The following is a 20,167-nucleotide window of genomic DNA, read 5'->3' on the forward strand; positions in this document are numbered from 1 at the left end:
TATCATGTAGTGCTCCTTTTTTAAATCGATTCCATGACTGCCTTAGGTGGACCTCATATGGGTAAGCTGTTGGCCACGAGGACGGTTCTCACGACCATGAGAGTGTACAACCTGACTTGGTTATGCGCCTTCAGATTGGTAACGCATCAAAATTTACCAAGGCTCTCTACGGATTTGTAAGTTTCTTCCATCACAACGTCTGAAATATACAAAGCCAATGTCTATATTTTGTATTTCAAGTTACGATATGGAGGACTTCTTTTTGCAATGTACGTCCCGTCGTGACCACAAAAGCCTATAATATCCATTGCAACGTTCTAACTCGTCGTTTCCTTTCATAGTTACCCGGAATGTAAGAATTTCTCTTGAGGGATTGTCACCATCCGACCTTATAAGCGCAAGTCACTTTTTCGGCAAAGTTTTTGACAGTTGAAGTACGTCTTATATCTTGTACGTAAAAGATGACTCAGTGTTTGAGGCGTCTAAACAGCTGTAATCTGCATTTTATTCTGCCTTTGACTATCGATAACATCACTTGAGACAGGTGTGAGTACTTGACGCTACTGACACCATCTGGAAAAACTAAATCCTGGAGAAATTTTAAACTAGGTTCGGTATATTTCTTTTTCATTCAAATCGCACTCAGTACTGCTTTATCGCTGGCATTGAGTGGTAAGTACACGATATCCAAAGCCTCACTAGTACTTCCAACATCGATGGCCAGTCGTCATGGGCCTCCGTGTTGTGGCACTATATGGTGGATCAAAGATAGTGTTTGGGCTTCTCTTAGCCACCTTTTTGGCCTCTCAAGCAGGCTCAATCGCTCTCTCAATTATAGGCGTCCTGTCAACAGTTATAGAAGGTAGACTTGTTATTCCTTCTATTAGTATTGGCACATAGTTCATAGTCCGTTCAATCTTTAGTTTACCCCTCGCTTATTCCTGGAGAAGGCTACTGCTCATTGAATCTTGATAACAAGCAAAACTGGCTGATCGCTGCTGGTTCTTTTGCTCCTGGGGTATACGAGCTGCTACTGGTTTTGCTGGTGTTGCTGCGGCTCGCTTCACATATCATGGAAGACTCCCGGAGAGGGCTTCGCTTCACCCGCAGCGAATTCAAATCTATCGTCATCCGAGACAACGTCATGTATTTTGTGGTGTACGCGAGACTTGCGCTCCATGAACAAAGTCGCTCACTAATATCATATTTAGGACTCTGGTCGAATTAATCATCAATGTCCTTTTATATCCGCTTTGGATGGGCGTAACAAAGGTTCGAAGAGTCAATTATCTAGAGGCCTCCCAAGCAGACTAATGTATTTACCCAGTCAGGAGAAACGGGGATGCTAGCTTTCGATACAATTCTCACCGTTGTCTCGTGTATACAGCTTTGCATGATCGGGCCTCTTATCATGCTCAGTATTCGAGCATACGATGCCAAGCAGCAAGCTGGAGGGACCTCACTCGAGGTGGATATGGAAACGCTGCAATTTCGCGTCCTTCATGCAACTCGCGATAACCCATACGCCGATTTTTAAGTAGGTGCATCAAAGCCACTAAAACATGCCTCTCATGCCTTAGTTTACAGCGATAGTAGTAGCATGTAGCGAGGATGCAACCTGAATAGGGCGAATGAGTCGAAAATAGTGAGAATGAAGCACTGTGAAAGTACCGATTGTTATATACATCAATCTGTACCAATGAGCACGGCGAAGTGCACCAAACCTGTACCCATGTCATAGTCTTTTTATTTTTATTTTGAACTGTTGCATCGGGGCTTTTGACAGTTCAATTCGTACCGGCGACTTAGACAACACTGCTGGCAGAGGTGCTGTTGATGGGACCCAAGAACGTGGGAATGAATAGTCCTCAAGAGACTCAAATAGCGTCACAAAGCGGAGTAGACAAAGCCTGTCTTCTCTCTCTTGACTCCCATGATCAAAATCACCGAAGTACCTGTCGAACTGATTCTAGATTACATTCCGCGACTTTTACCTTTACCAGACTTTGTGCACCTCGCACTCACCAGTAAATTCTTCGCGTCGTTGTTGGACGACGAATTGCTGTGGAAACAGTTCCTGGAGTGGGACTATAACTTCTCCGATGAACGCACAGCGCGTGTGCGGGGATGGAAGTTCCTGTATAAGGGCATGCATCGTCCCAAGATTTTTCTCTGGGGGTAAGCAACCGTGACTCTTCTCGTTTACTGGCCCCGGTTCGCTGCGCTGACGAGCGTGCATGTGATAGGGAGTCGGCGAATTGCAGGCTTGGAAACATCAAGCCAGATACTCGTATCAACGGTGTCTCGGCTCCTCGCCCATTGAAGATGCCTGCAGGAGTGACTATAGTCAGCCTTGCGGCAGCGGGATGGTGGGTGCTCTTCCTGCCGTTTTGCCGGACGTTCTAGTTCCTACTAATTCTCGTCAAGGTCGTTCTTCGCGTTAGATTCGAAAGGATCCATACATGTGTGGGGTGAGTGGTTTGTTACTCGTCGCTTGCCTAGCGAATCGAATGTGCGTTCTGGGTAGGTACACTTAATGATGGACATTGGTCAAGCGCCTCTTCGACTCCGCTGAGGCTGGTTCTTCCTGCGCCTATTCGGTCGATCAGGCATGTAGACAAATGCATCACCGCATAACGTCGCTCTTAACACTTGACTACAGTACTGGAAGGCACCATGCTACCACTCTAGACAGCAATGGCGACGTGTGGACGTTCACCTCTTGGGTTCGACCCTTCAGGCTTGTTTCTCCGCTTCTGGATCGTTCCTCGGACGAGTCGACACCAGTACTCGTCGAGTCTGGATGGAGATTCTCTTCAGTGCTTACGGCGTCTGGCGATGTGCTCGTCTGGTGGCCACCGGCTGCGACGAGAGAACCTAGCGCTCCGGGGATTTACAACGTCGCCGATGGCATAATCCCATGCAAACCTTGGGACCTCCGCTTGGATCCTTTCCAGCTCCCCCCGATTCCTGACGATCTTCCGCGGCGCGAGGACTCCCACATTGAGCTGGTCAAGATTGCTGCTATGGAGAGTTCGCTGATCGGATTGACGAATCACGGCCACGTTCTCAAGTTTGATGACCTCTGGACCCGGAAAACGGCTGAATCTAAGCGGTGGCAATATGTAAGTTTCTGGTGATTGATCGTTGATTGACAGAACTGAATCAGGGCGACACTTAGCTACCTTTATTCTGTGAGACAAGCGAGATCCAGGAACAGCTCATCCAGCAAAAGATAGAAGTCCCACAAGACGTCAAGATAACGCATGTAAGCTACCAGCGGGACTTCTCAGTTGGCATGAGCTCATAGATGGTCAGATAACTGCCCAGTATCAGACTTTCGTCGCGTACTCTACGGGCTCTAGCTCGGTCGTTCTCATGGGCCGTGACTACACCACGCCCACAAGTGCGCCGAAGGTGCATTCCTCACTCCAGAACAACGATGTCATATCCGTTGTCATCGGGGATTACCACTTCGGAGCGTTGACATCCACAGGCAAGCTCTTTACCTGGGGAAGTTTCTCCAAAGGCGCCCTGGGCCTTGGCGACCCAACGAAGCTTCCAGTTGGGCAGCCAGGTGGGTACAGGAACGACGCGCAGAAACGGCGGTCCGCCAACGCGCACTTCATGCGGGACCCTCCCGCCGTGAGCAATCCGTCCGAGGTTAGGTTCGATCATGGGTTCGCGGAGAAAAGGGATACGTTTTGCTTCGCAATTGCTGCTGCTGGATGGCACACTGGTGCACTTGTCATTGATATGGATGTAAGTCATATCGCTGTATAAAGAGATACTGATTGGTCTCACCTCTGAGTCTTCGATGTTGGGTTCTTAGGAAGGTCCAGACGACGAGTGAGTCGCAATGCTCTGTAGCAACCCATTTTGCTGAGTGCACAGGCAGGTAGCGGCGGCAGTCGAAGAGTCTGAAGTGGAATTTATCGAGAGTGAAAAGAAGACTTCTGGGGCGGTAAGAAATTGGGCTCGAGAATTCGGCACGAGCTGGAGGGATAAACTTCGTCGAAAGTCAATGATATAATTATGATGCCCTCAATATACCCTCGATACCCTCGATTTCTGTAACTGTTCCAGGGCTGTACACTATTTTATCGCAATAATACAAACCTGACGAAGAACGTTGAACATTCGGCGCTGGAGAGCAAGGTATATTCTCCGTGGCTGTATCATATGCGTGACAGCGCGTATCTGATAAGATGGTGGGAAACCCTTCTGGACACCGAATCACGTCAGTACGCCTGCTTGTTACTCATCAGCTCATTCTCTTCCCTACCTTACCGACTCACCCGAGGACTAACCCGTTTATTTAAGGCTACTTTATTATGTCGTTTGAACAGTTTCATCCCGCTACCGACCTCAAGGAGGTCATCGACACCGAGATCAAGTGCGTCACCAATCTGTCGTCTATGCAGCCCCTACTCACGCGATCTGCAGAGAATGGCACTTTCGTACGCTCAGCTCGCTCAGTCCAAGACAAGGCGCTCACACGCATCGTTAGACATCTACTTCCACCAGAAAAATGCCGCGGAACATCACGCTGCACTTGAGCTTCGCGACGCCGTCCTTCGTCTAAGGCGTGACGGCGCGTTCATCGCTGTCCCTCTCTTCCGCGTCAACACGGATCCCATTGGCCCCCATCCCGTCGGTGCGCACTGCAGCGTCTCGTCAAAGTGGACGATGCTGAAAAGAGATTGGTTTTGGACCAGGGTCGTATGAGATATGGGTTCCCTCGGAGTCGTTCGCGAGCGTGTTCTCGTATCTGTGTATGAATAGGGGGGAGCTGAGGCGAGTCTTCACTGCGTCCCTCATTTTGCGTTTTTGTAACCAGACACTGTGTTTAGCATCCTGATTCATCCATTGACTCGCGAAGAGGTACGTTGATCATCCTGCTCTCGCTGGGTTGCCAGAGCTGATCATATCTGGGACGTTTCCAACCAGAGAAAGTACGCCTTCTCTTCATCGGCTGAAACAAGCAGTTCTTACCATTATGATGCAGAGACCACGACATACGCCGTGCATGGTTGGGCCAGCCCTACCCTCTCGACCTGACCAAGCTCCCAATTAGTAGCGAAGAGCTCCCCTTGCAGTATCCCAGCCTAAGTGGGTCCTGCTTATGTCGTCTCCCAATCGTGCGTAAGCTAACTTCTTGCGAAGAATTTGGCTATTCCTCGACCGAACCCGACTACACTTTGGACGAACGACATCAGATCGGCGCGAACCTGGAGCGGCGACTGAAGAACGAGAAAGAGGCTGCGAGGGCGCCGGTGGATTGAGGGTGCTGCTTCACGGAGAGGATACGATCTGCCCGGATTTATGACTGTGCTTTGATCTGAATTCCGGATGAATGTACTTTATGTAGCTATGATATTCACAGGAGGAGGTCCCCCGGTTTACAAAACCTTTGTGGTATTTGGCGTCCAGTAAGGGTTGGTTGTAACAAGTCGCGACGGGCGCGCGGTTGTATGTAGGCGCCCATAAACTCCTTGCCCTCCCACTTCCATGTACTAAACCCACGATGCGCCCTTTACCCACTTTCCTTCTCTCTCTCACCACCCTCCTCTCCCTCTCATGCCTTGTTTACGCCTCGGCGGGCGACCGTGACCAGCGCTACCAAACCTGCACCACCGTCTGCTACGGCACGCGGTGCCTCACCAACCCTCCTCCGACTCTCCCGCTCTCGCTCCGGCTAACACAATGGTCCTGCGTCGACGACTGCAAGTACCAATGCATGCACGCGCTCACGGACGAGGCACTCACACTCGGGCGGGATGTGCTGCAGTACCACGGCAAGTGGCCGTTCTGGCGCTTCCTGGGCGCGCAGGAGCCCGCGAGCGTGGCGTTCTCGCTGCTCAACCTGTACTTCCACGTCCGTGGCGGGCTGCTGGTGAAGCGCAAGGTGCCGCGGGGGCATCCGATGAGGCGGTATTATCTAGCGTGGGCGGCGGTTAGTGCGAATGCGTGGGTGTGGAGTGCGGTGTTCCATACGAGGGGTGAGTGCTATGGTTCTGTGCTGTCGGGGGTTCCGTTGCTGATCGCAGAATGCGTTGATTCTTGAAGACTTACCGCGAACGGAGAAGTTGGACTACTTCGCGGCCGCCTCTGCGATCATGTATGCGCTGTACTACACCGTCATCCGCCTCTTCCAGCTCTACTCGCCCTCGCCCTCACGGCCATCCTCTATGCCGTCAGCTACTGCCCCCTCTTCCCCAAATCATCGCTCCCTGCGCATAGCCTGGTCTCTCCTCTGTGTCGGCGCATACCTCGCACACATCACGTACCTCAGCGTCCTTCCTCGATTCGACTACACCTACAACATGGCGTTCAACCTCATCCTCGGGCTGCTGCACAACCTCCTCTGGGCCCTGTACTCTCTGCCTTCCTCGTTGACGCCTTCCTTCCTTCGGCGTTTCCCCTTCGCCGGGAAAGGGTACAGGCCACCGTACGCGGGGCAGGCAGCGCTTTTCGTGCTGCTCACGACGGTTGCGACGTCCCTCGAGCTGTGGGACTTCCCCGCATGGGGACGGGTCATTGACGCGCATGCACTATGGCATCTGAGCACAGCGCCGATTGTGAAGTTTTGGTACGAGTTCCTCGTAAGAGACGCGTTGGACGAGGGGTGGTATTCGCAAGCGAAGGACATGAAAAGGTGCGTGTCATATTAATGTGTATACATGATGTTGAGATTAATAACTAGCTAGGTAGATGCGATAGAATGGAATACGCGATAGACATTGTTGTCCGTGATCAAGATGTGCAACATGATACATTATAGAATCTTCGTGAAAAGCGCGTCATTTACTCGGATCCTCAGGCTGCGGTGCAGATATCGTACAGGGTATGCGTGGAAACGGGCGGTATAGCTCCCAATTACTAGTGTCGCCGGAAGCTCTCGACGATAAGAAGCGCGACTGGTTCAAACGTCAACATCACGGGAGATAGCTGAGAAGACATGGAGAGACGAACCAACAATCGAATCGAGCGAGCCCAAAGCAGCTGGGTCGACGTCGAGGGTCGCGGGCTGCGAGACGGTGCCGACCATCATGAAACGCTTGTGGCGATGAAAAGTAGCCACCGGCGGCTCGTTTGCCGAACTCCTTCCCGAATCTTTTCTGACCCGACGAAGCTAATTGCACATTAAATTTCGTTGCACTCGAGATTCACAGAAAGCAAACCCACCTCAAGCCGCTGCCCAACCACCTCCCAGCGAAACACATTCCAATCGTCGTCCTCGAACTCCCACCCGCTCTCCTCTCCCCCAGGTCCCTTTTCAGTTTCAGCCTGAGCTTGAGGCCTCGCCTCCCAAACGAACTTGTTCACGTCGCCCCACTCCCAGCCGTACATCGCGAGCCCGACCGCGCGCCCGTGGTGCAGCCTAACGCGCGCGACCTGCTCGAACCGGCTCTGGCTCTCGCGCGCGGAGCCGGGGACGGGGAGGCGCCGGATGTTGGTGTCGCACGGTGCCCATTCGGGCGTGCTGATGTCGTAGTAGAACGTGTCGGAGGCGTCGGCGAGCACGGTGTTGCGCAGGGAGGGGGTCGTGAATGTTAGGCGGAAGGGCTCGGTTGATGATGGTGATGATGGTGACGATGAGGAGGAGGAGGAAGGCGAGGGGAGGGACATGGCGGGGAGCGGGGTGGCGATTTTTGTTGCCGTTGACATTGATTTGAGTGCTTGGGCGATGGGGCTGGTAAACGCAGAAAGGTTCCGGTGCGCTATAGACGTTGGCTTCGATGTCGAAGATTGCTGATGAAGGCTCCAGGTATTCGGGATGTGGGGAAGCCCTGGTGTATAATTTCGTGTTCTAGCCCCATACCCCCATCCTCCGCGCTTTTATACCCGACCTGACCTAACCCATCTCGCGCAGCTCAAATCACCCTGCTCCATCGGCGGAGCAAGGTCCGCCTCTGTTCCAGCGGACACACTGACATCTCCGGTTATTGCTCATCTATGACCGCGTCACCGCCCTCGGACGCCGTCTCGCCAGCTTTGCGCAGGTCAGCGCAGGATCCCCGTGTGCGTGTCCGCGCCAGATGCAGAGGGTTGAGCCGAGGCTTTGTATAGAGATAGCAGCTGAATAAGCCTCTGGGCTGGCACAGGGTATGATCCGTCAGCTCGCCGTCAGCCCATGGCCGCCGACGAACCCGTCACGAGATGCGACTGCAGGCCAGCGTTTGTTGAATGCTGGACATGTTTGACATGTTTCGGACACGGGGTGCCGGATGCTAAGAGCAGCACTGTCGTCTTGGCAGACGCAAAAGGCCCCCCCTGGGTACCTGCTTCCCTGCCGCCGGCGATAAATTGGAGAAGCAGAAGAAGCAGAAGAATAGGCACCCACACATGCCCTCGAGCGCAGCTGAGAAGCGCGCACAGGTCCGGGGACGGGGATAGACACAGAGCATGGGTGCACGCGTCTCCGCGCGTCTGGGTTCCATGACGCACACCGACGGGCCAACGTCCTGGGGAGAACACGATCGACCGCACCTCCCTCCTCACAGTCCGTGCGAGGGCTCAGCCTGCCGCGGAGGCATCGCAGCACCGTTTCCAAGTCAGCGTGGGGTGCACCGAGCGCTCGCGGAGGCCGAAAAGCGCCCGCCGCTGACGTGGGTAGCATTCCGCCCGGCGGCCTGCACGGACTCCAAATGTATGAACATGTTTATGAATTGCAGCGGAGATGATCGTGATCGGATGTGGTGTCCATACAGTAGTGTCAGGATCTTACCGGGACCTGATGCGTTCGTCACCTAAGTATAAGATAACCATTAATTGCGTGTGACGGTATACATATACTTGAAAGTGGATTATGAAGCATGCGCACCTGCTGAGCAATACCGAACAACAGACGAGATGAGAGCATATCACCTTTGTGTGAGACAGCGGCCTTTCACCCTTTCCACTCTTAATAATAACAAAGGCCAGCAGTGCGACGAGGTGAAAACCCAGAAAGATCGGGAACAAAACAAGAAACGATCCAAAGATATTACAACGCCGTTCTTCTATTTCTGTGGCAAAGCTCTACACATCCGGAGCTGTTTTGACTAGCTACTACACAAGCAGCACCAATAATAATCAAGACGGCGTCCAAGGATCGGATTAGCAAGGCGCCAGCGGGCGATGGACCAGTGGGTGCGGGAGAAAGCGAACGAGGCTAAGTAGTCGCTCTCCGAATTAGCTGGCTCTGAGAACTACTGTATCGTCTCGACACCGCGCCCATCGGCCCACTCGCCAAAGAGCAGGCTGATGCTCTCGCCGTTGTGCGTCCGCCGGATGGACTCCGCGATCGTCGGGCTGATGTCCATCGTGACGAGCTTCGAGCACTGGGCCATGTGCTCTTTTTGCGGGATCGAGTTTGTCACCTGCGTGTGCGCAAATGGTGATGGTCAGACGTTGTTTAGTTAGAGTCATGTTGTTGTTTCATTGTTGTTTTGGAGTCATGGCGGAACGGGAGAGTAGAGGACCGGTGCGGTCGGATGACGTCGGGGGATAGAAAGGAGATACAGAAAGGGGGCTTACCACTATCTGCTCCACAGGAAGCGCCTCGAGCGCTTTCATGTCTGCTTCCGCGAACAAACCTAATAATGACGAATAGGGTCAGACACGTTGGGTATGGCACCGGGAACTAGATGAAAGAACGCACCATGCGAGATGACGACGTAAATCTTGCGAGCACCCTTGTCGTGCAACGTGCGTGCAGCAAGAGAAAGAGTGTGGCCGGTGTCAACCATGTCGTCCACCAGGATCGCGACCTATCATAGGGGATAGTAGACATGAGCGCTTCGAAGTTAACGCGCGCCACAGGAGTGCGAGAGAACGGAGAGAAGCGTACCTTGTCATGGACGTCGCCAACGAGGAGCTCCATGCGCTCGGGCGCGTTCTCCGACTTTCCATCACGTTTCCGATGGATGAGCGCGAACTCGACACCGAGCTTGTCCGCGATCGCCGTCACCCTGTGTGATGCATATATTCATCAGCGCTTCCGCAGCTATTATGGCGCCCGCATCCACAGGAAGCAAGAGAAGCGCTGAGAGAATGAGAAAACACGAAGGGAAACGCACCTCTTCGCACCGCCGGCATCGGGACTGACGATGATGCTGTTGCTCCACTCCTCAATATGCCTCTTGATGTACGTGATCATCAGCGGCTCCGAGAACAAGTTGTCCACCGGAATATCGAAGAACCCCTGGATCTGGCTCGCGTGCAAGTCGACCGTGATAACGTGGTCGCACCCCGCGCTGACGAGCATGTTCGCGACGAGCTTGGCGGTGATCGGCGCGCGGCTCTTGTCCTTCTTGTCCATGCGCGCGTACGGGAAGCACGGGATGACGGCGGTGATGCGCCGCGCGGAGGCGGTCTTGCACGCGGAGACGAGGATGAGCAGCTCCATGAGGTTGTCGTTGACGTCGCGGCAGCCCGACTGGAGGATGAAGACGTCTTCTTCGCGGACGGACTCCTGGATCTTGACGTTGATCTCGCCGTTGGAGAAGCGCTCGGGGACGCATGAGGTGAGAGGGGCGCCGAGCCTGCGGGTGCACGACGTGCGTGGGCTGGGATGAGGGGCGGGTCTGGGGCTCAGTGGTCAGAGCTGGCGCTCACCGCTCGGCCACCGCCTGTGCGAGGGCGGGGTGGCTGCTACCTGACGACCAACAGAGTGCTTCAGGTCAGCTCATCGGCGAGGACAACGATAAGCTTACCGGCCAGGAGTCTAATGGAGTTTCCGTGGAACATGGGGAGGATAGTGGAGGTTTAGAATTACAGAGAGTTCAGCACATATGACAATGAAAGTGGAGAGAAGAAAGTGGATTTCATCACGAACTGGATTCGATAAAAAGGTGCCGGCAAAATCTGTTCTGTTTGCAACCGGCAAATAGCATAGCCACCCCCTGGATCACAACTGTAACTTTGACATAGTTGTCTCCTAATAAAATAGCTGCGTGAAATCCCTTCACTATTTGAATCCCTGAAGAACGTAGAACAAGTCTTTTAAATAGAACTATCGACTACTCAGTGTTTCCCTCGCTACGAGTGGCAGCAGGAGCATTTGAGGCTAGCTCATATTCAAGTTGCTTGCATCTATTCCATAGTCGAGTGGTCGCCTCCTTGATCGTTGCCTCTGAAATTGTCAAGATCGCTTTCACTCAGCGTTATCCCCAGATTATCCAAGATACATACCTGTTTTTGGTTCATAATTGATGAATGGCAGTCTCATCAACGCCTTCTGCCTCCACTTCAGTTTTCGTTCTGGATGATGAATTGATATCACTATACTCATAACACAGGCAAGACGAGAGAATCGGGTACCTTGATCGAGTCTGTTGCACTTGTCCAACAGTCTGCGACACACTTTTTGTTTCTTGACGAGAGACGCAAATGTGGCTGGGAAAGATCATGATGGTGAGTGTAGGTCTTCCACGACATGTTATGAAGCTCATCCGCACGTAAATGCACCAAAGCTGTCAGAAGGCTAATAACGGCACGGATATTGACCGGGATCGCTTGAAGATTGTTTGCCTCCTCTTCATCTCCCGCATCGTTTTCCATATGTGAAGATTCAGCGTCCTCCAAGGTTTCTGCGTCCCCAAAGACTCGTCCATCCAATGATCTTCCGTACTCCCTAGCAAGGGGTAGTCGGTAGTGCGTGGGAAGACCCGGGGTAGGGGGGGGGAGGGTCCCAACCATGTGGCTTAGATTATTTCTCGACCTACAAAATGACTGTCCCGAAATGGCAATTACCACGTGCTATCTACTATATGGGGATGTAACACATAGGGGCTATTACTATATTCGTCGTATGTGGCAGTGCTCAGCCTGAGGGGTACTCGAAAGACCCAGCAGCGCCGAAAAAAACGTAGAAGGCATCACAAAGATGCCTGAAGAAGGTGAAGCTCAAAAGAAGGTCAGTAAATAAGTGTCTAAGCGGTGCTAGATTACTTACATGGAGTAAAGTGGAAGGTAGACTCGACACTGGAATGCCTCAACTGCAACGAGATAATCACGGTCGGGTTTGGTGGCACTCACAGTCTCAAAGAGCACCAACGCTCGAAACGATGTCGTGAGGAAGTGAGGAAGCGTAAGGAGGCGGAGGAGCCCTCAAAGCCCAAGGGTATCACCTTGTTCAGCCTAGGTGTCAAGAAAGTGGCTGGGTCAGTCATGAAGAGGAAGAGCACGACAAAGACGGCATCGGCAGTGGACCCACCGAAAGCACCTACTCCCTCTACATCATCCTCTCCTACACCCTCAGCCTCTACTTCCGTCCCGGCGCCGACCAATCCACCATGCCCTGAGGCCCTTGCGCTGATACAACGTCTGCGGGCGGCACGGAGGGGGCTACCTGCCACTGTTGAGGAGGTGTCTCAGGAGACGACTACAATCGACGGCCCTCAGGGGCTTGCTGCCGTGGTGTGCTGTCGCAACGCCCTCGCTGCCCTTCCAGAGGCGGAGGTGTGGGAGAATCTGGATCCCATGCTCAACAAGATAATGGGCGGCGATAGCAAGCAAGATGACTTACAGGCGTTAGTGAGGATAGGCCCTCTCGGGCTTGACGGCTTCATCGAGTTCTTGGAGTTTGTGGTCATTCAGCGAGGGATCAAGGGCGGGCTACTGGAAGGGAAGTTGACACGATTCATCAGCGCGATGGAGGCATTGTGAGTCAGTCTGAACTCGGGACATGTACGGAGGCTTACCAGCATGCGATGACAGGCCAGGCTACTCTGCAGTATCTGGTCCGAGCGTTTGCGCGGCGGCTCCCTTGGTCGTCGACCTCACTCGCGATGACGAGGAGATGTTGATCCCTGCTGCAGCTCCTCGCTGCCCTGTCCCTGTTGTCGCACTCCCTCCACCGCTCCGGCCACGACTACCGTGCAGCGGCTACACGCTGGCCATCCCCGATTCGAAGACAGCCGCCTCCGGGTATCCGCTTGGACTTCACGACGAATATGACCTACCTTGGTCCGTCCGATTTTGGAAGAATACTATCTGCCTCCATGCCGACGAGTGCATTGGGCTCACAGACGATGGTGAGACATGCGCGTGCTGCAACGCGCTCCCGGGGAATATGCGACTGCAAGGCATCATGGAAAGAATGAGCACCGGCGTACACAAGAACGCGCCGCACGCTTACCGGTCGTTTGGCGAGCTTCGTGAGGTTGTTCGTCAGAAGACGGTCCAGCTGGACCACATGCGTGTCGGGAGGATGAATGCGAGGCGCCGTTTGGCGAGAAAACTTACGGCGCTGGCGGACTTCAAGAAATTCATCATGGCTGCAGCCAAGGGAGAGGTAAACCGCCTGGACGCACTGCTACGTGTGTGCATGAAGAGACGAATGTCACCGAAGGCGATGTTAGCGTTACTGGACAAGGCTCTTTGCAAGGTTTACAAGCCGAAGTCCTTCACGGAGGCCGAGAAGCTTCGAGGCCTGGTCATGCTACGATTAGGAGGAGCTCGAGTTGCGGACATTGCCCACCGATCGTCAGACTCACCGGCCGTCAGCACTCTACGCCATCACTCATGCACCCGTCCCATCCAAATATCACCAAGGACGCCCACGCAAGAGGAAATCCGCGCAAATATCCAGGCATCAGTTCCCGACGTCAACAATTCCCCCAACAAGGAGACTCACCTAGGGAAGGGTTCACGAATATCGTTGATAGATGCGGTGGATGCGGTGGACGTCGCGGGAGACGGCTATAGCATTATGGTCGATGAGATAAAGACGGAGCTGAGGGTGAGGTGGGACGAGCAAACGAACATGATTGTGGGCGTTGGGAGGGAAGACGCGGACAAGTTAGAACTGGAGTTCAGCTCTATAGCCGAGGTGGAAGCCCTGTGGGAGGCGGTGAGAACGGAACATATTCATTTAGCGTCGGAGGTGAGAACGCGTGCCTTCACTATTGAATTAAACAGCTTACCATTGGCTTCCGAATCCTCAGGCCACTGTTGCCGCGATTGGCCATATCCCGAGTTCGCCGCATAGTCGCATGTCCGCGTGTCCGATTCTCGTGTCAGGGACATGCAAGCGGGAAGACGCGGTGACGCATTCTCGGCTTCTGCAAACCATAATAGATGCATGCCGCGCCGAGTCCGTCAAGCTGGCGGGACGTTTGTACAGTTTGGCATCTGACGGGGAAACCCGCCGTGGTGCAGCACTGGTGATGCTCACTATGAAGAAAAAGCTAACTGCCGAATCCAACATTTATCGATACGTTGGGCTTCTGAAACTCATGAATTCCTGGGTCGGCGACGATGACATCACTGCCGACAAAGATTGGAAGCACGTCTTCAAGCGGCTTCGCAACCTTCTCCTCCGGCTTCTTGGCGTCCATATCTTTGGTGTTTCTATCTCGACTCAGAGTCTCCGCGAGCACCTCACCTCTACTAAGACATGCACTGAAACACAGGCCGACGCTTACACGGATCCCAATGACAAACAAGACGTACCACTCGCCTTCAATTTTCTCAAGCGCGTGTGGGAAATTCCCCCTCCTTCCGACAACGATGAGCCAACTGTGTACGTCTCTCGGGTTGCTATCCGAAGGTTCGGTCTATTTCTCAGGTACCTTCTCGCGCCGTACATCACGCCGACTATGTCCCTTCATGAGCAACTTGTCTCTCTGAGTGCTGCCGCTCACCTCGCCCTCTTGATGTACGTTGACGCAGGTCCGGGCAACGATTTCATGCCAAAGACCCTGTACCAAGACATCCAGATCATGATCAAGAACGTCTACTATTCGGTGGCAAAGGCAAAGGTTGACAAACCCGGAGGCAATTTCTACATTATATCCCTTGGTACCGATCGCCTGGAGCAGCTATTTGGGATCTATCGGACAATGATCGGGAGCGACGCCAACGTAGACATCCTCCAATTGGCTCTTCGCATTGCGAATGTAGCCGAGGTGGGGAAGATCATGGTCAAATATCCCGAATGGGATGTATGTCCGCGCCGCCTCAAGACGCCGTCACTCAATGCTTCCGCGGAACTTTCTTCAAAGATTGATCATCTCAACCCAGCGTCGTGGCTCGGCGACACCTCCTTGGCTCCAGTCCAGCCCCTGACGGCGTGGAATGAAGGTCGTCGTCTCATTGAACAGGAGTTCAGTGACCTTGGGGCAGTGGCATGCTTTGAGCGTGTCGAGGCAACACCAGACGCGGATATGATGTTTCCGTGGGGTAACTCCCGCATTCCCACTGAGGTGCCTGTCCCCGAGTCTCCAGAGGAAGAGAACAGCGATGAGAAACCCACCGACCAGCCCACGCTTATCCCCGCTCCGTCCATGGACCTTGACTTGGAGGAGTATGTCAGCGAGAACCTCCCTCCTGCTACAACTGCGTCAGCCGCCAAGGTCAACCCTCACATCCTTGTCGAAGGCAAGCCAGTTTTCAAACCGGCTGTCTTATGCCTCTTCTTCCAAACTCTCAACTCCTCTGGTTCCACCGACCGACTCAAGCGCGTGGCCGGTCTCACGCGCTTCCCTATTCCCGAGAAGGATATCATCTCCACGACCTCAGCGCTTGGCGATGAACGCCTCGTAGTCAACGACCCGGCGTTTACGGTCGTCCGATGCAACGGCCGCATTTTCTTGGCATTAATGCAGGTGAACCTCATTATGTTTAGGTCTAAATCTGTTGGTTCGATTGCAGAGCGCAAGCTTCATGAAGACAGCGTTGAGCTCAAGGGTCAGCTAATGATCCTCCGCGAGCACTCTACACCAATCGCCTTGGATGACAACGCCGACAATGACGACGAGAACAGCGAGCTTTACGACTGGCGCTGGTCTGGCGCCCTCGACAAGAACTTCAAGACTTTGGGCCGGTTTGCCCAGATTGTCGATGCCACGGTCTCAACGGCAGTTATTGGCCAGCCAACGTATTTCTTCCGGACCCCCGAGCTCTCTGCTATTGCTGCCTCACTCTACGCTCAGGTCATTCCCGACGACCGCCAGCTCCTTCCGTCGATCCCCCAGACAGATACATTCCCGTACCGGGTGGCCTCAGGTACGACTCACATTTATTCTTGATTCACACTTTCTGATGAGGCTATAACAGGTCGAGCAGCATTTCTATGCGAAACCGAGAGCGCTGACACCCAACTCGAACGCGACGGCAACTGCTGCCCTCGCTGCGGGCCGCGGCACCCCTGGAACCGCAAGTCGGGTCCTCGCGTGCTCGAGCATGTCGGCGCCCATATACTATTTGACCCCTCGCTCGACAAGACCGCCGAGCTCTGTGGCATGTGTGGGAACAACGTGACATTGTCTGGCTGCGTTTTTTTCCTCCGCAAGCCCAAGGGATCCGGCACCTCAATTCAAGTCCACCATAAACGCTCGCGCTGCACAAACTACGTCAAGTTTTCGTACCAGCCTGCGAATGTTTCGGGTGAGCTCTCCCCATGTTCTAATGTTCCAGTTGCATGCCCGCTCTGCCCCGACGACAAACCGGCTGTATGGAAATACAGCATCGAAGCCCATATCCGGCTCCATCACAACTTGAACACCCCGTCCGCGCGCGACCTCATCAATTCGTGCGTCCTCACAGTCTCCGAGAACGCCGGCATGTTGGGAAAGTGGACTACTCGCTACAAGCATACGCGGCTATCGAAGAAGTCGAAGCCGTCGCAGCTTCTCGTGTCCGACGCCCACTCTGCTGCGGCAGCTACGAGGTAAGCGTCCTCTTATTCATTCGTATTGGCTACTGCTAAACCTATACTATTTAGTTACGATGATGATGACGTCGACACGTCCTCAGTGAACCGGTCAGGCGGCGAGGACGACGACACCAGTACTGACACCGACATCGACACTGAACCCGGTGCGAACGTCAACGATATTCCCAACGACGACGGCTATCAATTGCTGTGCGACGACGAGGAGAACGCGGCTGGACCCTCGGGGTCCGGTGACCATAACGATGGAGACGGTGAGTATATTTATAAAGGTCTAGAATGTTCCTACTGACATTATACACGTAGACGAGAACATTTTCACACTGGAGGGGCGCCCGACGCGATCAGGTCGCATTCGCCGAGCGCGCGACATGAGCGATATCCATGCATGCTATTGCATGGATACCGTCATGCAGGCGGAGATCGACGCTAATATTGCTGTCAGGTGTACTGGACGCGGATGTGAGTCGCAATGGGTATGTCTTTGTCACACTTTCAAGTTTGCTTTACTGTTCTAACATTCCCATCACTCTAGTACCATATGAGATGTGTGACGATCATCGGCTCTATATCAAAATGGCGTTGCGAGGCTTGTCAGGAGAGCAGCCGCAGGCCTTCTAAGCGTCAGAAGGCATGATTATGTTGTATTGTACTATCCTTTTCGCTTGTAGTTTCCTCGTAGTTGTTACAGTACAGACGTTGATCTGCAAACAGCGGTAGCAGTCCGAGATAAGATAACAACTTCCATTTCGGGATGACATCGGATCTTCCCGACAGAGATTAGCCTAATGGGGATAGGGGGAGGGGGGGAGGGTAGGCCGTCGACGACTTAAATTATTTTTCGACCCACGTTTTTATCATACATTTTCGACTACCCCTTGCTCCCTAGCGTTGGATCTTGCCATGTCTCTATGGCCTTCTTCGTCAGCATCATCAATATCTTCGGCTTCTGCTGCACTTGCTGGATTATCTGCGCTGGTTATCTCTGCATCTTGGTTTCTCGTGTTCTTCAAAAACATCCTGCGTATGGTTGCCTCAAGATCGAAAAGCAACCTGGATCTAATTGATTCTAACAGTAGGGATGATCTTCAGGCTCGTTTTGAGAAGGAATGGTCTAGGAGACCTACCACTGATACTAGCAATTTCGGTTAGAGTTGGTATAGAGCTTTCATCTCCCTGCTCTATTTTTTTCAACATCCTTCGCACCAGTTTCTCTACAGCTTTTGAGTCAAACTCCGTCAAATTCTGAGGCTGTACTGTATTTTTCGTTCCAAATGAGCTACTACAAAATTGACGGGAAAGATTTTCCCCACCTAGGCCCAGAAGCACGAGGAGCTCAAAATTGTTTATCCCATTGATGCGGCGTTGCCGATCACTGGATGTTAGATTCACCATTGTATAGGAGAGAACGCCGTCTTTGAAATGCGAGAGCACCTGCTTTGGTATTTGGAGATTATCTGTGGTGAACATGTGAGTTTATTTTTCTCGAATGAGATCATGGCGGATGTTCACCGCTTTCAAGCACTGTTCTCAACACATTTCCCCAATTTGCCTGCATCTCAACAGCTTCCGTTGACACAAAACGTCCCCGACGAATCATGTTCGCGATTTTCTCCGGGGCATTGGATTTCCCTTCCTTGATCACATTGATGATTTTATCCGGAATCTCCTTAGCATTTGCAATCACGTTATGAAGAAGATAGACGGCTCGAAGGGGTTTATTCTCCCATAGCTTTTCGATAAGCTCATCAGTTTCGGGACTCGATGTGTGACATTCAGTCGCCCTGTACTCGTTATGTAAAGATGCACCGTGGAAGTAAAAGCTGTCATACCCTGCGCCTATAATGCTAATGCAGGTACTTTGCAAGCAATCCTCCGCACCTATCCGGAAATCAGTCCCTTCTAAATATGGCGACAACCACTTGACAACTGTGACGTACTTGTTACTAACTTAGCTTTCTTCTTGTTCAGCGTTACAATAGTTTCAGTTGCTGCCATATAACCGGTCGGAGAATATAGGAGCTTAATGAGTTTGGAGGTAAATCCCCGCTTCATGATATCATTTGCCATTTCTTCTGCTCGCCGTTCATCTCGTTAGATAACTTTAATGCACACATATGAAACAACGAACCCTTTCGCAATATCAAAATCAATGAGTCAATGGCCCACTGACGCTTAATGAACGTCTTGTCTAGAAGGATGTCCGATAATTCCGTGGTTATCCCTTGAGAAACCAGCAGTTTAATAGCATCATCTTGAGAATATGGCATATCAGCTACAGCGCACAACATTCGCCTCAGCTACTTACCATGAGACGACAAACGTAAGACAGCCTCCCTGACGGCCGCCAAAATGTAGATGTCACCTTTACCAGCGACGAGGAGTGCAGGAAGAGAGTTTATCACGGTGTTGATGTTCTCGTGCGTCAGCTGCAAGATTGGTGCTGTCCCTTTTGACTGCTTGTTGCTCAGGAATGTGATGATACGAAGAGCCGAAACCTTGATTACTGGACCTAGAGTGTATTCCAAATATCAATTTTCAGACACAGTAAAAGAAGATGGGTCCTCTAACTTTGATCGTTCAAAAGCGCTATGATTTCTTGAACACGACTCTGGGTCAGGAATTTTTCCGATGTCTGTAGTGCCTTACCTTTGAAGGGAATAAGCACCATTGTGAACAACAAAATACGATTCACGTACCAGCGCTTTCACTAGTCAACAGCGATGCAAGGGCCTGAGCGCTATTCTCCCGGGCTTTTGTAGTCAAGTTGCTAGCATAGGTGGCACGAAGGAGTCTCTTTAAAACCTTACGTCGAACTATTTTGTCTCTCAGCGAATCGTCCTTGCACAGTGAGCCAAGAGCGATGCAGGCACGCTGGTGGTAATCGTTGAAGTTATCTGACGTATCCAGTAGAAAGAGCATGTCGACGGCATAATCAGGTATTTTTGACGCCTCCTTTTTCTCCCTCGTGCCAAACGAATGGCCTAAAAATATTAGCATTTGATTAAGTCGATAGCTCTCAATGCCTCACCGAGTTCACAATGTGCAACTGCAGCATTCAACCGGATAAGTGGATCATCATGATGCATTAATTGGAAGTCAGTCGAAACCTCTAGAGTTCTGTCCGAATCGTTCTTCTGTCCTCGTGCGGTGCTCCCTTGTACACCCCGATCGCCTTGTGACTTTAGTGTATGTTTTTATCTGATAAATAAAAGAGATAATACCGAATTTGGCGACAAGCGCTAGCTGGTCCACCGACTCCCGTAGGTGGTCCAGATTGGGTAAGTCATTGTTGCGCAGTTCATCTAGTAATTTTATAGCTTGCTGTTGGTGTGCAAAATCCTTCTCCCAAGCTTGACTCAGATCCCTAAGATACCTGTCGCCTACCGGGTTGCTCCAGTCGACCCGTTCCGGCCATGAATCCCAGTCGTTCTGAAATTTTGCTCTTGGTTCGTAATCTTGTTTGAAAAGAACTGAAACATGAATCTTTTGTCCGGGCACAAT

The 20,167-nt window shown here is 52.3% G+C and overlaps 6 protein-coding genes across 6 annotated transcripts; 4 read left to right on the top strand and 2 right to left on the bottom strand.

Annotated features, from left to right (window-relative positions):
* Window positions 1–1,933: 1,933 nt before the first annotated feature.
* CONPUDRAFT_118545 (RCC1 BLIP-II) lies at window positions 1,934–4,113 on the top strand (the record flags this gene model as incomplete). The annotated part of the gene is made up of 8 exons (XM_007766858.1): window positions 1,934–2,178; window positions 2,247–2,369; window positions 2,428–2,471; window positions 2,528–2,609; window positions 2,663–3,125; window positions 3,182–3,268; window positions 3,319–3,849; window positions 3,899–4,113. 7 exons carry the CDS (start codon window positions 1,934–1,936, stop codon window positions 3,781–3,783), a joined length of 1,509 nt encoding a protein of 502 aa, XP_007765048.1. The 3' UTR covers window positions 3,784–3,849; window positions 3,899–4,113.
* Window positions 4,114–4,312: 199 nt separating this feature from the next.
* Window positions 4,313–5,412, top strand: CONPUDRAFT_135286 (uncharacterized protein). The gene is made up of 8 exons (XM_007766859.1): window positions 4,313–4,396; window positions 4,447–4,460; window positions 4,511–4,657; window positions 4,719–4,797; window positions 4,854–4,884; window positions 4,951–4,955; window positions 5,009–5,112; window positions 5,167–5,412. Exons 1-8 carry the CDS (start codon window positions 4,335–4,337, stop codon window positions 5,283–5,285), a joined length of 561 nt encoding a protein of 186 aa, XP_007765049.1. The 5' UTR covers window positions 4,313–4,334; the 3' UTR covers window positions 5,286–5,412.
* A 115-nt stretch (window positions 5,413–5,527) lies between these two features.
* Window positions 5,528–6,674, top strand: CONPUDRAFT_47788 (Per1-like protein; the record flags this gene model as incomplete). Its single annotated transcript, XM_007765846.1, has 2 exons — window positions 5,528–6,002; window positions 6,070–6,674. 2 exons carry the CDS (start codon window positions 5,528–5,530, stop codon window positions 6,672–6,674), a joined length of 1,080 nt encoding a protein of 359 aa, XP_007764036.1.
* A 2-nt stretch (window positions 6,675–6,676) lies between these two features.
* Window positions 6,677–7,643, bottom strand: CONPUDRAFT_142109 (uncharacterized protein). Its single transcript, XM_007766860.1, has 3 exons — window positions 7,189–7,643; window positions 6,976–7,135; window positions 6,677–6,920 (listed from the first exon to the last, which is right to left on the bottom strand). Exons 1-3 carry the CDS (start codon window positions 7,630–7,632, stop codon window positions 6,883–6,885), a joined length of 642 nt encoding a protein of 213 aa, XP_007765050.1. The 5' UTR covers window positions 7,633–7,643; the 3' UTR covers window positions 6,677–6,882.
* Window positions 7,644–8,953: 1,310 nt separating this feature from the next.
* Window positions 8,954–10,736, bottom strand: CONPUDRAFT_135288 (phosphoribosyl pyrophosphokinase; the record flags this gene model as incomplete). The annotated part of the gene is made up of 7 exons (XM_007766861.1): window positions 8,954–9,365; window positions 9,523–9,581; window positions 9,647–9,755; window positions 9,836–9,956; window positions 10,065–10,529; window positions 10,603–10,642; window positions 10,701–10,736. Coding segments are annotated over 7 exons (1,001 nt in total), but the record flags the coding sequence as incomplete, so codon positions are not given.
* Window positions 10,737–11,872: 1,136 nt separating this feature from the next.
* On the top strand, window positions 11,873–17,284 carry CONPUDRAFT_70379 (uncharacterized protein; the record flags this gene model as incomplete). The annotated part of the gene is made up of 9 exons (XM_007766013.1): window positions 11,873–11,902; window positions 11,953–12,650; window positions 12,706–13,873; window positions 13,935–15,996; window positions 16,048–16,377; window positions 16,408–16,660; window positions 16,715–16,917; window positions 16,970–17,125; window positions 17,199–17,284. The coding sequence occupies 9 exons, from the start codon at window positions 11,873–11,875 to the stop codon at window positions 17,282–17,284; spliced, it is 4,986 nt and encodes a 1,661-aa protein (XP_007764203.1).
* Window positions 17,285–20,167: the final 2,883 nt, after the last annotated feature.

Source organism: Coniophora puteana (assembly GCF_000271625.1).
Source record: "Coniophora puteana RWD-64-598 SS2 unplaced genomic scaffold CONPUscaffold_2, whole genome shotgun sequence".
Classification (NCBI taxonomy): domain Eukaryota; kingdom Fungi; phylum Basidiomycota; class Agaricomycetes; order Boletales; family Coniophoraceae; genus Coniophora; species Coniophora puteana.